This window comes from Molothrus ater, chromosome 30 (genome assembly GCF_012460135.2).
Source record: "Molothrus ater isolate BHLD 08-10-18 breed brown headed cowbird chromosome 30, BPBGC_Mater_1.1, whole genome shotgun sequence".
NCBI lineage: Eukaryota > Metazoa > Chordata > Aves > Passeriformes > Icteridae > Molothrus > Molothrus ater.
Genome location: NC_050507.2, coordinates 1,148,524 through 1,163,104, shown reverse-complemented (window position 1 = coordinate 1,163,104; position 14,581 = coordinate 1,148,524). Strand labels below are relative to the sequence as shown.

Here is a 14,581-nt window from a genome sequence, read left to right as displayed (position 1 = left end):
CCCTCCCCTCCATCCCGTCCCTGGGCAGGGCTTGGTGCCCCCACCCCACCCGGGGGTCCCTACATGCAGACCCCCCCTCAAACCCCCCCTCCCGTGGCTGAATGAGGAGCAGGAGGCTGCTGACCCTTGGAAAATTCTCTTTATTGGCCTGGCCAAGCCCTTCCTTCCTTAGGCCAGGGGGGGCTCGGGGACCCCCTCTTCCCCCCGGGGGGGGTCTCCATGGCCATGGGGGGGGTGGGTGGGGAGGAGCTGAGACCTTCCCACCCCCCCCACCCCCCCCCAGAACAGGGGTGGGGTCGCTGGGGGTGGGGTGGGGACCGTGGGGGTCCCTGCGGAGGGTGCTGGGGGTGGGGGGCGGCGGGGGGGGGCAGCGGGAGCCGCCCCCTCCCCACCCTGTGCGTGTGGCTTGTGCAAAGTGTGCGATGGTTTGGGGCGGGGGGGGGGGGACTCCTCCTTCCCTTTTTTGTTCCTGGGGAGGAATTGGGGAGGGGTCCCAGCAGCTTTTCCCACCCCCTCCCCTGTTCCTACCGGAGCTGCCCCCACCGGGGCCCCTCCGGGCTGGCTGAGAAGTTTAAAAACAACAAAAAAGGGTTTAAAAAAAAAAAAAAAAAGGAAAAGAAAAAATAAAAAGCTAAACCAAAACTTAAACCCCCAAATCAGCTGCAAAATCAACTCCTGGGATTAGGGGAGGGGGGCTCACAGCAGCTTTTCCCCCACCCCTCCCAGAGCACAGCGGGAGCTGCCCCCACCGGGGCCCTCCAGCCTGGCTGAGGAGTTTAAAAAGAACCAAAATAAAGGGTTAAAAAAAAAATAAAAATAAACCAAACCAAAAAACCAAACCAAAACCTAAAACCCCAAATCAGCTGCAAAATCAGCTCCTGGGATTAGGGGAGGGGGGCTCACAGCAGCCCCCGGGGGGCGTTGAGGCAACAGCAGCGGAGGAAACGCACTTGGTTGAATAAATATTTTTGGGGGGGTGGTTTGGGCTCGGGGCGGGCCCGGCTCTGTCCCTCACGTCTGGTGCACCTCGTGGAACATCAGCTCCCGCGGGATTCGCGTCTCGGGCCCGAAATTTTTGGCCGCTCGGCGCTCGAAGGCGGCCACCATCTGCTTGACCACCTCGTCGAAAAACACGGTGGCCAGCTGGGAGTGCAGCAGGGAGCGGAACTCGAAGGAGATCTGAGGAGGAGGAGGAGGAGGAGGAGGAGGTGAGGCCGGGTGGGCGAGCTCCGCCTTCCCCCGGGGGCAGGGGGGGGGATCCGGGGCGGGGTCGGTACCGAGAAATCCACGGTGCTGGTGCGGGGGTAGCCGGGGATGCCGGGGCTGAAGCGCCAGTTGGTCTCCAGGTGGTTGAAGAGGCGCCCGTCGGTGCAGACGGCCTGGGGAGGGGGAAATGGGGGCTCAGGGGGCACCGGGATCATCCTCGAGGATGGAAAACCCTCCCAGGCTCAGCCCAGCCTGGGGAGGGGGAAATGGGAGCTCAAGGGGGCACCGGGATCATCCTCGAGGATGGAAAATCCTCCCCAGGTCCAGCCCGGCCTGGGATCCCCCCAGTGCCACATCCTGGACAGCTCCGAACTGTCCTGGGCACTTCCAATGCCTGAGAGCTTTTTCCATTGGGAAATTCCAAACTGAAGCTCCCCTGGAACAACCTGAGGCTGTTTCTCCTTCTCCTGTTCTTCCCTGGGAGCAGATCCTGACCCTGTTGTCCCTTCAGGGAGTTTTGGGGTGAAAATTCCCCTCTGAGCCTCCTTTCAGTTCCAAAGCCTGACCACCTTTTATTCCTCCTGAATGTCCACCCTGACGCTCTCCTGGAGGAATTTGGGGCTGTTCCTTCTGCTCCTCCTGTTCCATGGGAGAAGATCCTGACCCTGTTGTCCCTTCAGGGAGTTTTGGGCTGAAATTTCCCCCCTGAACTTCTTTTCTCCAAGCAGTTCCAAAGCCTGACCACCTTTTATTCCTCCTGATGTCCACCCTGACCCTGCCCTGAGGGAATCTGGAGCTGTTCCTGAACCTCTCCTGGAGGAATTTGGGGCTGTTCCTTCTCCTCCTGCTGTTCCCTGGGAGCAGATCCTGACCCCGCTCTCCCACCAGAGACTTGTGGGGTGAAAATTCCCCCCTGATCCTCCTTCCCTCCAGGCTGAGCCCCTTCCCAGCTCCCTCAGGGTTTCTCCAGAGCCTCCTCCTGCTGCTCCAGCCCCTCCTGAGCTCACCTTGACCAGGTGTGGCCGCACCAGGGTGACGATGGAGGTGTAGCGCTCCAGCACGGGCGGGAACCCCACCTCCAGCTGGGCCTTGACGTGGCCCTGGCGCCGCGACACCACCACGGATTTCTTGCACCAGGGCACGAAGTTCTTGTAGTCCTCCACGTTGGCCACCACGTCGTACATCTCCTGCATGGAGTACCTGGGACACAGAAGGGCTGGGGTTGGGGCTGAGGCCATGATTGGGGTCAGGGTTGGGGTTGGGGATGGGGTTGGAGCTGAGGCTGAGATCAGAATTGGAGTTGGGACTGGGGTTGGGGCTGGGATTGGGCTTAGGGCTGAGGCTGCTATTGGGGCTGGGATTGGGGTCAGTGTTGGGGTCGGGGTTGGAGCTGGGGCTGGGATTGGGGCTGAGGCCATGATCAGGGCTGGGGCTGAGGCCACGACTGGGGTTGGGATCAGGGCTGGGGTTGGGGTCAGAGTTGGGGTCGGGGTTGGGGCTGAGGCCATGATTACGGTTGGGGTTGGGACTGAGGCTGGGATTGGGGCTGAGGTTGGGGCTAAAGCTGGGGTCAGGACTGGGGTTGGGACTGGGGTCAGAGCCAGGATCAGGGTTGGGTTTGGAGCTGGAATTGGGATTGGGTTTGGAGTTGGGGTCACGCTCAGGTCAGTCTCAGTCTCAGGGCTGGGTGTGGAGCTGAGGTTGGGCTCAGTCTCAGGGCAAGGTTGGGCTCAGGCTCAGGGTAGGGGCTGGTTTTGGAGCTGGGCTCAGGCTGTGCTCAGGGCCAGGCTCAGGCTCAGGGTTGGGTTGGGCTCAGTCTCAGGGCTGTGCTCAGGGTTGGGGTTGGGGCCAGGCTCAGTCCCAGGGCTGTGCTCAGGGTTGGGTTTGGGGTCAGTCCCAGTCCCAGGGCTGTGCTCAGGGTTGGGTTTGGTGTCAGGCTCAGTCTCAGGGCTGTGCTCAGGGTTGGGTTTGGGGTCAGTCTCAGGGCTGTGCTCAGGGTTGGGTTTGGGCTCAGTCCCAGTGTCCCCAGTGTTCCCAGTGTCACCCACCCGATGATCCGTCTCTCCGAGTACTCCTTGCGTTTGTTGCTGAGGTTCAGGAAGCCCCGGCTGGGCTGAGCTCGGGGCTCCCAGGCCAGGGGGCCCGGCCGGGAGAGCCGGGACAGCCGGAGCCCGCACGGGAACGCGTGCCTGGGGACACACGAGGGACACCGGGTGGCACCGGCAGCACCGACTGTCACTGCCTGCCACCGGGGGCACCTTGGGGCCCTTCCTGAGCTTCCCAAATCCTTCCAGAGATTCCCAGATCCCTTTAGAGTTTCTCAGGTTCCTTCCAGAGCATCCCAGGTCCCTTCCAGAGCTTCCCAAATCCTTTCTAGGGTTTCCCAAATCCTTTCTAGGGTTTCCCAAATCCCTCCAGAGCTTCTCAGGTCCCTTCCAGGGCATCCCAAATGCCTCCAGCGCATCCCAAATCCCTCCCAGGTTTCCCAAATGCCTCCAGGGCTTCTCAGGTCCCTTCCAGACCTCCCCAAACCCCTTCAGACCAATCTAGGTCCCTTCCAGACCATTCCAAGCCCCTTCCTGACCTGCTCAGGCTCTTTCCAGATGTGCTCAGGTCGCTTCAGACCTCCCCAAACCCCTTCAGACCATCTCAGGTCCCTTCCAGACCATCCCAAACCCTTTCAGATCATTCCAAGCCCCTTCTCGACCTGCTCAGGCTCTTCCCAGACCACCCCAGGTCCCTTCCTGACCACCCTGGGTCCCTTCCCGGTCCCTCCCGCCCTTCCCGAGCCCCTCCCGTGCCGGGAATCCCCGCCGGGGCTCGGTGCCGGTGCCGGTCCCGGGGCGATGCCAGCGCTGCAGCTGCCAGGAGGAGGAGGAGGAGGAAGGCCGGGAAACCCGAGCCGGGGACAGCTAATCCCGGCGGGGTCAAGTGCCCGGTGCCCTCCGGTGCCGCTCCCGGGGCAGATCCCGCCCTTCCCACCGAAATTTGGGAATTGTCCCCACCGGAGTCACCGGGTCCCCGCGTCACTGTCCCCGAGCAGAGGTCACGGCCGCGGGGACACAGCCGGGTGGCCTCGGGGCTGTCGCCTCTTCCGGTGACACCGGGGCTCGGTTCCCCCGGGATCCCCCGGTACCGGCCCGCTCCCGGTGTCTCCACACGGGGTTCGCTCCAAGGTCAGCCCCTCCCAGCCGGTGTTCCCCACCCAGCGGCCTTCCGGTGGAACCGGGACAGGCCCCACCGGGACCCCCGGGATGGCCCCACCGGGACCCTCCGGTTCCGCCAAGGTGCCCCCGGATCACCACACCCCACGGGGGCCGGGAGCGCTGCCAGGACCGGAGGAGCCCCCGCAGCACGATCGCCGCCCCGGTGCCCCCGGGGCCGCTGTGACCTCCGGGTGGCCGCCGCAGCCGCTCACCTGCCGGGCGGGGCCGCCGCGGCCCGCAGGCGCTGCCGCGCCCCGAGCTGGAGGGCGCCGCGGAGCCGCCGGGCCGCCATCACCGGGCCGGGACCGGGGCCGGGCCGGAACCGGGACCGGGCCGGGACGCGGCGCCGCCGCCGCCCTGACCTCTCACCCCGTGACGTCACCGCGTCGCCATAGCGGCGGGTACGTCAAGGGGCGGGGCGAGGCGACGCCTCCCGAGCGAGGGATGATGGGAGTTGTAGTCGGAGGCTGCGCAGGTCATGATGGGAAATGTAGTTCGGGATGGGGTTGCGGCTGCACCGGGACCGGGACCGACCGGGACCAACGGGGAGTGCCCGTTCCGGGGCTGCCGGGGGTAGGCTCTACCCCAGGGGGCGTCCGGCCCCGCCTCCCACGTGTGCCCCGGTCGGTGGGTCCGGAGAGGGACGGGGAGCCCCGGTGCCGTGTCCCGGTAACGGCCTCACTCCGAACCGGGCAGAGGAGCCGAGAGACCGGGAACACGGAACCTGCGGGAGTTGTGTGGCCCAGTGCCGCCCAGTATAGCCCAGCACAGCCCTGAGCCTCCCAGTGTCTCCCAGTTCAGCCCAGTCCAGCTCAGCATTACCCAGTGCCAACCAGTCCCACCTGGCCCAGCCCAGTCCAGTTCCTCCCAGCACAACCCAGTTCATCCCAGTTCAGCCCAGAGGGGGATGGAGATGGGAAATGAGACCCCCAGGACCCTCTGCCACCATTCCAGAGCCCTTTGGGCTGGGGGAGCTGCTGGTCAGGGACCCCCTGCGATCCCCAAGACCACCTGGGATGGGATTCCCACTGGACAGACCCCACAGAGGGGGATGGAGGTGGGAAATGAGACCCCCAGGACCCTTTGGGATGGAGGAGCTGCTGCTCAGGGACCACCGGGGGATGGGATTCCCACTGGGCAGACCCCATGGAGGGGAAGAAGGTGGCACATGGGACCCCTGGGACCCTCTCCCACCACCCCACCACTCTTCGGGCTGGGGGAGCTGCTGTCCCAGGACCCCCGGGATTACCGGCAGCCACCAATGGATGTGATTCCCACCGGGGACACTCCAAAGCGGGTCAGAGCAGCGACCCCCAGGACCCCCAGGATTACCGGCAACCCTTCATGGATGTGATTCCCACCGGGGACACTCCAGACCAGCGACCCCCAGGACCCCCGGGGTTACCGACATCCCTCATGGATGCGATTGCCACCGGGAACACCCCAGAACAGCAATTGCCGGGACCCCCGGTGTTACCGACAGCCCCTCATGGATTTCATTCCCACCGGGCACACCCCAGAGCAGCGACCCCCGGGCCGGCACCGCCGCTTCCCGCCGACCCCCGTCCCGCTCCCGCCGTGTCCCCCCGGGCGCTGCCGCTGCCCCGGGGCCGCCCCCGCCGCCGCCGCCGCCGCCGCCGCTCGGGCCCGGTGGGCGGCGCATCCCCGGCGCTCCATCCCCGCCCCGCAGCCGCCCGAGCGGAGCCGCCGCGGCCGGACCCGATGCCGGGAGCTGGGCGCTGAGGGCGGCCCCGACATGGGGGTTCTCAGCATCACGGACCAGGTACGGCCGCCGTCCCCCCGTCCGTCCTTCCCCTGGCTGATCCCGCCCGCCGCCGCCGCCGCCGCGCCTCGGCCGGGCCGCGCCGCTACGGCAGCCCGGGGATGTGCGGCCTAGCGCGGCTCCGCCACCGGGCCCGGCCCGCCGCCGCCCCAGGCCGCGGGCCCCGCTCCGCCGAGACCTCCCCGCTGCTCCCGGTCCTGCTGCAGCCCCGGGACGGGCCGGGGTCGCCGTTTGGAGCCGCTCTGCCCGTGCCCGCCGGGCCCAGCGCGGGCCGGGCCGGGAACGGGAACGGGAGAGCGCCGCGAATGGGAGCCTCAGAACCGGGAACGGGAGAGCGCCGGGGATGGGAGGGCTGGATCGGGAACGGGAGAGCCCCGGGAAGGGGAGCCTCAGAACCAGGAACGGGAGAGCCCCGGGAATGGCAGAATCCTGGGAATGGGAGCCTCAGAACCGGGAACGGGAACGGGAGAGCGCCGGGGATGGGAGCACCGGGCCGGGAACGGGAGAGCGCCGGGGATGGGAGAATCCTGGGAATGGGACCCCCGCCCCTGGAATGGGAGAAGCCCAGGGATGAGAACCGGGAACCGGAGAGCCTCGGGGATGGGAGCGCTGGATCGGGAACGGGAGAGCCCCAGGGATGGGACCCTCAGGCCGGGAACGGGAGAGCGCCGGGAATAGCAGAATCCCGGGGATGGGACCCTCAGAACCGGGAATGGGAGAGCCCCGGGGATGGGAGAGCCCCGGGCCGGGAACGGGAGAGCCCCGGGAATGGGACCCCCGAGCCTGGAAGGGGAGAAGCCCAGGGTTGGGACATCCCGGGCTGGGAACGGGAGAGCCCCGGGGTTCTCTGGCCCAGAGATGTGAAGTATCAAAGGGGGATCCTGCCCTGGGAGAGCACCGGGAGTGGGACCCCTGGAACCAGGAACAGCAGAGCCATTCGGGATGGGACCTTTAGGCTCGGGAATGGAAGAATCCCAGGGCTGCGATTCCCGCGCCAGGAACGGGAGAGCCCCGGGAATGGGAAACCTGGATTGGGAACGGGAGATCCTTGGGGTTGGGACATCTGGATCAGGAACAGGAGAGCTCTAGGAATGGCAGAACCCTGAGATTGGGAGAACCCCTGGAATGGGATCCCCCGGCCCTGGAACGGGAATGGGACACCGGGATCAGGAACAGGAGATCCCTGGGGTTGAGACACCTGGGTCAGGAGCAGGAGAGCCCAGGAATGGGGAGAACCCCAGGAATGGGAGAACGCTGGGAATGGGGAGAACCCCAGCCCTGGAATGGGAGAACTCTGGGAATGGGAGAATCCTGGGGATTGGGACATCTGGACCGGGAACAGGAGAACCTTGGGAATGTCACCCCCCATTCCAGCTGTGTCCCCATAACTGTCACCCCCTGTTCCAGCTGTGTCACTGTCACCTCTCCTTGTGTCCCCTGTCACCCCTCATTGTGTCCCCATAACTGTCGCTCCCTGTTCCAGTTGTGTCACTGTCACTGTCACCTCCTGTTCCAGCTGTGTCACTGTCACCACTCCCTGTGTCCCCATCACTGTCCCCCCCATTCCAGCTGTGTCACTGTCACTGTCACACCCATTCCAGGAGTGTCACTGTCCCCTCTGTGTCCCCCCTGTTCCATTCCAGCTGTGTCACTGTCACTGTCCCCTCTGTGTCCCCGCAGCCCCCTCTGGTCCAGGCCATCTTTAACCGGGATGTGGAGGAGGTTCGGTCGCTGCTCAATCAGAAGGAGAACATCAATGTGCTGGTGAGGGCCCTGCTGCTGCTGCTGCTGCTGCTGCTGCTGCTGCCAAACCTCACTCAGGGCTCCCAGATCCCTGCCATCCCCATCCCATCAATCCCATCAGTCCCATCAGTCCCATCAATCCCACAAATCCCATCCCATCTCGTCCCATCCCATCCCATCTCCATCCCCATCCATGTTCCATAAATCTCATCCCATCCCATAAATCCCATAAATCCCATCCCGTCCCCATCCCATAAATCCCATTAATCCCATCCTGTTCTGTCCCATCCCATGGCATCCCATCCCATCAATCCCATAAATCCCATCCCATCCCATAAATCCCATCCCATCCCTATCCCATAAATCCCATAAATCCCATCCCATCTCATAAATCCCATAAATCCCATCCTGTTCTGTCCCATCCCATTCCAAAATCCCATAAGTCCCATAAATTCCATCCCATCCCCATCCTCATCCCAGTCCCTCCCAGTCCCTCCCAGTCCCATCCCGGTCTCTCCCACGCTCTCCCATCCTCTCCCATCCTTTTCCAGTTCCTTCCCAATCCCTCCCAGTCTCTCCCAGCCCCATCCCAGTCCCTCCCAGTCCCTCCCATCCCAATCCCCAGCCCCATCCAAGTCCCTCCCAGTCTCTCCCATCCTTTCCCAATCCCTCCCAATCCCATCCCAGCCCCTCCCAGTCCCTCCCAGCTCCATCCCAGCCCCTCCCAGCCCCATCCCAGAGTCTCCCAGTCGCTCCCAGTCCCTCCCAGTTCACAGCTGTCCCCCCTGCAGGACCAGGAACGCCGGACCCCTCTCCACGCTGCTGCCTACATCGGAGACGTTGCAATCCTCGAGCTGCTCATCCTGTCAGGTGAGGGCCAGGGGGGACCCCAGAACCCCAAAATCACCCCAAAATCACCCCAGAAATCTGGGAGGGTCAGCAGGGAGGGATCTGACCCCCCCAAAACCACCCCGAGCTCAAGGGGGGCAGCCAGGGTGGGATGCACAGCCAGTTAATCCCATAAAATCCCCTAAAATCTGGAAAATCCCCTAAAACCTGTGGATCCCAAACACTTGATCCCAGAGATCCCATTTTGGGGTTGCCTTTGGGGTGCAGGGAGCCCCTGTTGGGATTTGGGGATGCCCTTAAGGTGCAGAGTGTCCCTGTTACATTTTTTGGGGATGCTTTTGGGGTTCAGGGTGTCCCCATTGAGTTTTGGGGATAGTTTTGGGGTTCAGAGAGCCCCTGTTGGGTTTTGGGGATGCTTTTGGGATTCAGGGTGTCCCCATTGGGTTTTTGGGATGCTCCTGGGTTACAGAGTGTCCCTGTTATGTTTTGGGGTTACCTTGGGGTGCAGAGTGTCCCCATTGAGTTTTGGGGATAGTTTTGTGGTTCAGGGAGCCCCTGTTGGGTTTTGGGGATACCTTTGGGATTCAGGGTGTCCCCATTGGGTTTTGGGGGTTACCCTTGGGGTGCAGGGAGCCCCTGTTGGGTTTTGGGGATGCTTTTGGGGTTTAGGGTGTCCCCATTGGGTTTTGGGGATCCTCCTAGGTTACAGAGTGTCCCTGTTATGTTTTGGGGTTACCTTTGGAAATTTGGGGATACCTTTGGGATTTTACAGAAATCCCTGAGAGCCCCTGTTGGGATTTGGAGATTCCATAAAATCCCCACCAAAATAACCAAAATTTTATCCCATTCCTCACCAGCTGCAGAACCCCGTGGTGATTTGGGGTTTTCCCTGCCTCTTGTGGGGGTCCAGGGCAGCAGGGAGGGGCAGCTTTGGGGTTTTTTTTGGGGTGCTGAGGTGCCGTGTGTGTCCCCCACAGGTGCTAACGTGAACGCCAAGGACACGGTGTGGCTGACGCCGCTGCATCGCGCCGCGGCCTCGCGCCACGAGGTGAGGGATGAGAGGGGAAATCACAGCGGGAAAAGGGGAAAAAAAAGGGATTTTCTGCTCCCCTTTCCCTCCTCTGGGGGTTGGGGAATGCAGAAAGTTCTGGGGGAAAAAAAATCCTCTTTGGGAAAAAAATCTTTCTAGGAAAAAAAAAAAAATCTTCCTTGGGAAAAAATCCCACAGAGGGAAATCCCACGGAGGGAAATCCCACAGAGTGAAATTCCAGAGTGGGAAATCCCACAGAGGGAAATCCCACAGCAAGGAAATCCCAGAGTGGGAAATCCCACAGAGGGAAATCACAGAGCAGGAAACCCCACAGGGGGCAAATCCCACAGTGGGGATATCCCACAGTGGGAAATCACAGAGTGGGAAATCATAAAGTGGGAAATCCCAGAGCGGGGAAATCCCACAGGGAGAAACCCCACAGAGGGAAAATCCCACAGAGGGAAATCCCAGAGGAGGAAATCCCAGAGGGGAAAATCCCAGAGGGGGAAAATCCCAGAGTGGGAAACCTCAGAGAGAGAGAAATTCCCCTGGGATCTGGGGGACGCCAGCTCCGGGATCCTCAGGATTTGGGGTCTGGAGCCTTTCCCTAAGCCTGCCACCCCACAGAAAGCCCTCCAGCTGCTCCTGAAGCACTCGGCCGATGCCAACGCCCGGGACAAGCACTGGCAGACCCCGCTGCACGTGGCCGCGGCCAACCGGGCCACCAAGTGCGTGGAGGCGCTGCTGCCGCTGCTCAGCACCGTCAACGTGGCCGATCGCACCGGGCGCACGGCGCTGCACCACGCCGTGCACAGCGGCCACCTGGAGGTGACACCGGCGAGGGGACGGGGACATCGGGGCGGGCAGGGATAGGGGTGGGCAGGGATGTTGGGGTGGATGGGGATAGAGGTGGGCAGTGGTGGATGGGGAGATTGGGGTGAGCAGGGACGTCGGGGTGGGCAGGGACAGGGCAGGGACATTGGGATGGGAAGGGACAGGGGTGGGATGTGGGCAGTGGTGGATGGGGAGATTGGGGTGAGCAGGGACATCAGGGACAGAGCAGGGACATTGGGGTAGGCAGGGACATTGGGGTGGGCAGAGGCGGGCAGGGATGTTGGGATGGGCAGCAGGGACATTAGGGTGGCAGCAATAGGGGTTTGCAGGGATAGGAGTGGGTAAGGACATTGGAGTGGACAGGGACAGGCAGGGATCTTGGGGTGGGCAGGGGCCAGCAAGGCCCCTTTCCCAGTCCTTCCCTGGGAAGGTACCCCCAAAACCCAATGGGGACACCCTAAACCCTAAAAGCATCCCCAAAATCCAATGGGGACACTGAATCCCAGGGGTGAGCAGGGATGTTGGGATGGACAGCAGGGACATCAGGGCGGGCAGAGATTGGGCTGGGGAGGGACGTCTGGGTGGGCAGGGACAGGAGTGGGTAGGAAAATTGGGGCGGGCAACAGGAACATCAGGATGGGCAGGGACAGGGACAGGCAGGGACATTGGGGTGGGCAGCAGGGACATCGGGGTGAGCAGAGACATTGGGGTGGGAAGGGATAGGAGTGGGCAGGGACATTGGGGTGGGCAGCAGGGACATCAGGGTTGGCAGGGACGTCGGGGTGGCCCCGAATGTCAGAGTGGCCAGAGACATTGAGGTGGGCACAGACAAAGGTGGGCAGCAGGGACATTGGGGTGGGCAGGGCCATCAGGGTGGCCCCAGATGTCAGAGTGGCCAGGGACATTGGGGTGGGCAGGGACATTGGGGTGGGCAGGGACATTGGGGTGGGCATGGACAGGGGTGGGCACGGCCATCGGGGTGGCCCCGCTCACGCTGTCCCCACACCCCACAGATGGTGAACCTGCTGCTCAACAAAGGTGCCAGCCCCAGCACGTGTGACAAGAAGGACCGGCAGCCCCTGCACTGGGCGGCCTTCCTGGGTAGGGGTTCCCTGCTGCGTTCACCTCCCTCTCCTGTCTCCCACTCCTCCTCTCCCTCTCTCCCATCCTTTCTCCATCTCTCACGTTTCTTCCGTCCATCTCTCCCTTCTCTCCACATTTCCCACTCTCCATCTCTCCATTCCCTCCCTCTCTCCCACTCTTCCTCTCCATCTCTCCCATTCCTTCTCTCCATCTCTCCCTTCCCTCCATATTTCCACATTCCTCCTCTCCATGTCTCCTGTTCCTCCTCTCCACCCCATGTCACAAGGATTCCCCTCTCAGTGTCCCCACCTCCCCAGTGTCCCTGTCTCCTGGTGTCCTTCATCTCCCTGATGTCCCCCATCCCCAGTGTCCCCCATCTCCCCAGTGTCCCTCATCTCCTTGGTGTCCCCCATCTCCCCAGTGTCTCCCATGTCCCTGATGTCCCCATTGTCCCCAGTGTCCCCATCTCCTTGATGTCCCCCATGTCCCCGGTGTCCCTCATCTCCTTGGTGTCCTCTATCTCCCTGATGTCCCCTATCTCCCCGTTTTTCCCCATCTCTCTGATGTCCCCATTGTCCCCAGTGTCCCCATCTCCCCGTTGTCCCCATTGTCCCCGATGTCCCCATTGTCCCCGTTATCCCCGGTGTCCCCGGTGTCCCCGTTGTCCCGGCGCTGTCACGGCTGTCCCCGCAGGTCACCTGGAGGTGCTGAAGCTGCTGGTGGCCCGCGGGGCCGATGTCATGTGCAAGGACAGGAAGGGTTACACGCTGCTGCACACGGCGGCCGCCAGCGGCCAGATCGAGGTCGTGCGTCACCTCCTCAGGCTGGGGGTGGAGGTGAGAGCCCAGCACCTGCCCGGGGCTGGGGAAGGTGGGACAGGAGCTGGACAGGAGCTGGACAGGAGCTTTGGGTTCTCCTCATCCACCTTTCCCCATCTGGAACCTCCAAACCCCACAGAGCTCACAGATCCCATAGAGCCTATGGATCCCATGGACCCCACAGACCTCATAGACCCCACAGGCTCCACAGATCCCATGGATCCTACAGACCTCGCTGGCCCCACACCTGCTGTTGACCCCACAGACCCCATTGACCCCATAGCCCCCACAGACACCACAGACCCCACTGACCCCACAGATCCAATGGATCCCACAGACCCTGTGGACCCCACAGCCCCCACAGACCCCATTGACCCCACAAACCCCACAGACCCTGCTGACCCCATTGACCCCACAGACCCTGTTGACCCCACAGCCCCCACATACCCCACAGACCTCATAGATCCCACAGACCCCATGGACCCTGTTGACCCCACAGGTCCACAGACCCCACAGGCCCCACAAACCCCATGGATCCCACAGATCCAGTGGATCCCACAGATCTCATAGACCCTGCTGACCCCACAGACCCTGTTGACCCCACAGATCCACAGACCCCCACAGCTCCTCAGCCCCCACAGACCCCATGGATCCCATAGACCCCACAGCCCCCACAAACCCCATGGACCCCAGTGCCCCCACAGACCCCATGGACCCCAATGCCCCCAAAGACCCCGTTGACCCCATGGATCCCACAACCACCACAGACCCCCACAAACCCCATGGACCCCACAGACCCCATGGATCCCATAGCCCCCACAGACCCCGTTGACCCCACAAACCCCGGAGCCCCCACATGCCCCTGGTGGTGTCCCGCAGATCGACGAGCCCAACTCCTTCGGGAACACGGCGCTGCACATCGCCTGCTACATGGGGCAGGACGCGGTGGCCAACGAGCTGGTCAACGTGGGGGCCAACGTCAACCAGCCCAACGAGAAGGGCTTCACCCCCCTGCACTTCGCCGCCGTCTCCACCAACGGCGCCCTGTGCCTCGAGATCCTCGTCAACAACGGCGCCGACGTCAACTTCCAGGTGGGCGCCTCGGGTTTGGGGTTGTGGGGTTATGGGGTTATGGGGTCAACTTCCAGGTGGGCGCCTCGGGTTTGGGGTTGTGGGGTTATGGGGTTATGGGGTCAAGTTCCAGGTGGGCGCCTCGGGTTTGGGGTTGTGGGGTTATGGGGTTATGGGGTCAACTTCCAGGTGGGCGCCTTGGGTTTGGGGTTGTGGGGTTATGGGGTTATGGGGTCAACTTCCAGGTGGGCACCTCGGATTTGGGGTTGTGGGGTCTTGGGGTCAACTTCCAGGTGGGCACCTCGGGTTTGGGGTTGTGGGGTCTTGGGGTCAACTTCCAGGTGGGCACCTCGGGTTTGGGGTTTGGGGTTATGGGGTCAACTTCCAGGTGGGGTTTTGGGGTGGTTTTGGGATGTGTCTGAGCCTCTCCTGGGGGTGTTATTGGTAGTTTTGAGTTTTTGGGGTGGTTTTGGGTTTTTTGGGTGGTTTTGGGTTTTTGGGGGTGGTTTTGGGTTTTTGGGGTGTTTTTGGGGTGAGGCTGAGCCCCTCCTGGGGGTGTTGTTGGGTTTTTGGGGTGGTTTGGGTTTTTTGGGGTGGTTTTGGGGGTGGTTTTGGGGTGTGTCTGAGCCCCTCCTGGGAGTGTTGGGTAGTTTTGGGGTTTTGGGGTGGATTTGGGTTTTTGGGGTGGTTTTGGGGTGTGGCTGAGCCCCTCCTGGGGATGTTGGGTAGTTTTGGGTTTTTGGGGTGGATTTGGGTTTTTGGGGTGGTTTTGGGGTGTGTTTGAGCCCCTCCTGGGGTTCCTGCAGAGCAAGGAAGGGAAGAGCCCCCTGCACATGGCGGCGATCCACGGACGGTTCACGCGCTCGCAGATCCTCATCCAGAACGGTCAGTGGCGCGTTCCTGGCTGATCCCAAATTTTCCTGCAGCTTCCAGGACCTCCTGGGGGCTCAGGGAAGGG

General features: G+C 62.7%; 2 protein-coding genes across 2 annotated transcripts in view; one reads left to right on the top strand and one right to left on the bottom strand.

Annotated features, from left to right (window-relative positions):
• Positions 1-120: 120 nt before the first annotated feature.
• LOC118697341 (coenzyme Q-binding protein COQ10 homolog A, mitochondrial-like) lies at positions 121-4,983 on the bottom strand. The gene is made up of 5 exons (XM_036399937.2): positions 4,625-4,983; positions 3,255-3,395; positions 2,214-2,406; positions 1,278-1,379; positions 121-1,179 (listed from the first exon to the last, which is right to left on the bottom strand). The coding sequence occupies exons 1-5, from the start codon at positions 4,702-4,704 to the stop codon at positions 1,012-1,014; spliced, it is 684 nt and encodes a 227-aa protein (XP_036255830.1). The 5' UTR covers positions 4,705-4,983; the 3' UTR covers positions 121-1,011.
• Positions 4,984-6,095: 1,112 nt separating this feature from the next.
• Positions 6,096-14,581, top strand: part of LOC118697301 (serine/threonine-protein phosphatase 6 regulatory ankyrin repeat subunit C) — a 34,427-nt gene continuing 25,941 nt past the window's right edge. Inside the window, exons 1-9 of the mRNA XM_054517707.1 lie at positions 6,096-6,195; positions 7,876-7,959; positions 8,730-8,808; positions 9,765-9,835; positions 10,445-10,645; positions 11,665-11,752; positions 12,428-12,570; positions 13,432-13,644; positions 14,430-14,508. Of these exons, the coding sequence (XP_054373682.1) occupies positions 6,169-6,195; positions 7,876-7,959; positions 8,730-8,808; positions 9,765-9,835; positions 10,445-10,645; positions 11,665-11,752; positions 12,428-12,570; positions 13,432-13,644; positions 14,430-14,508 (985 nt within the window). The 5' untranslated portion in view covers positions 6,096-6,168. The remainder of the gene's footprint in view (positions 6,196-7,875; positions 7,960-8,729; positions 8,809-9,764; positions 9,836-10,444; positions 10,646-11,664; positions 11,753-12,427; positions 12,571-13,431; positions 13,645-14,429; positions 14,509-14,581) is intronic.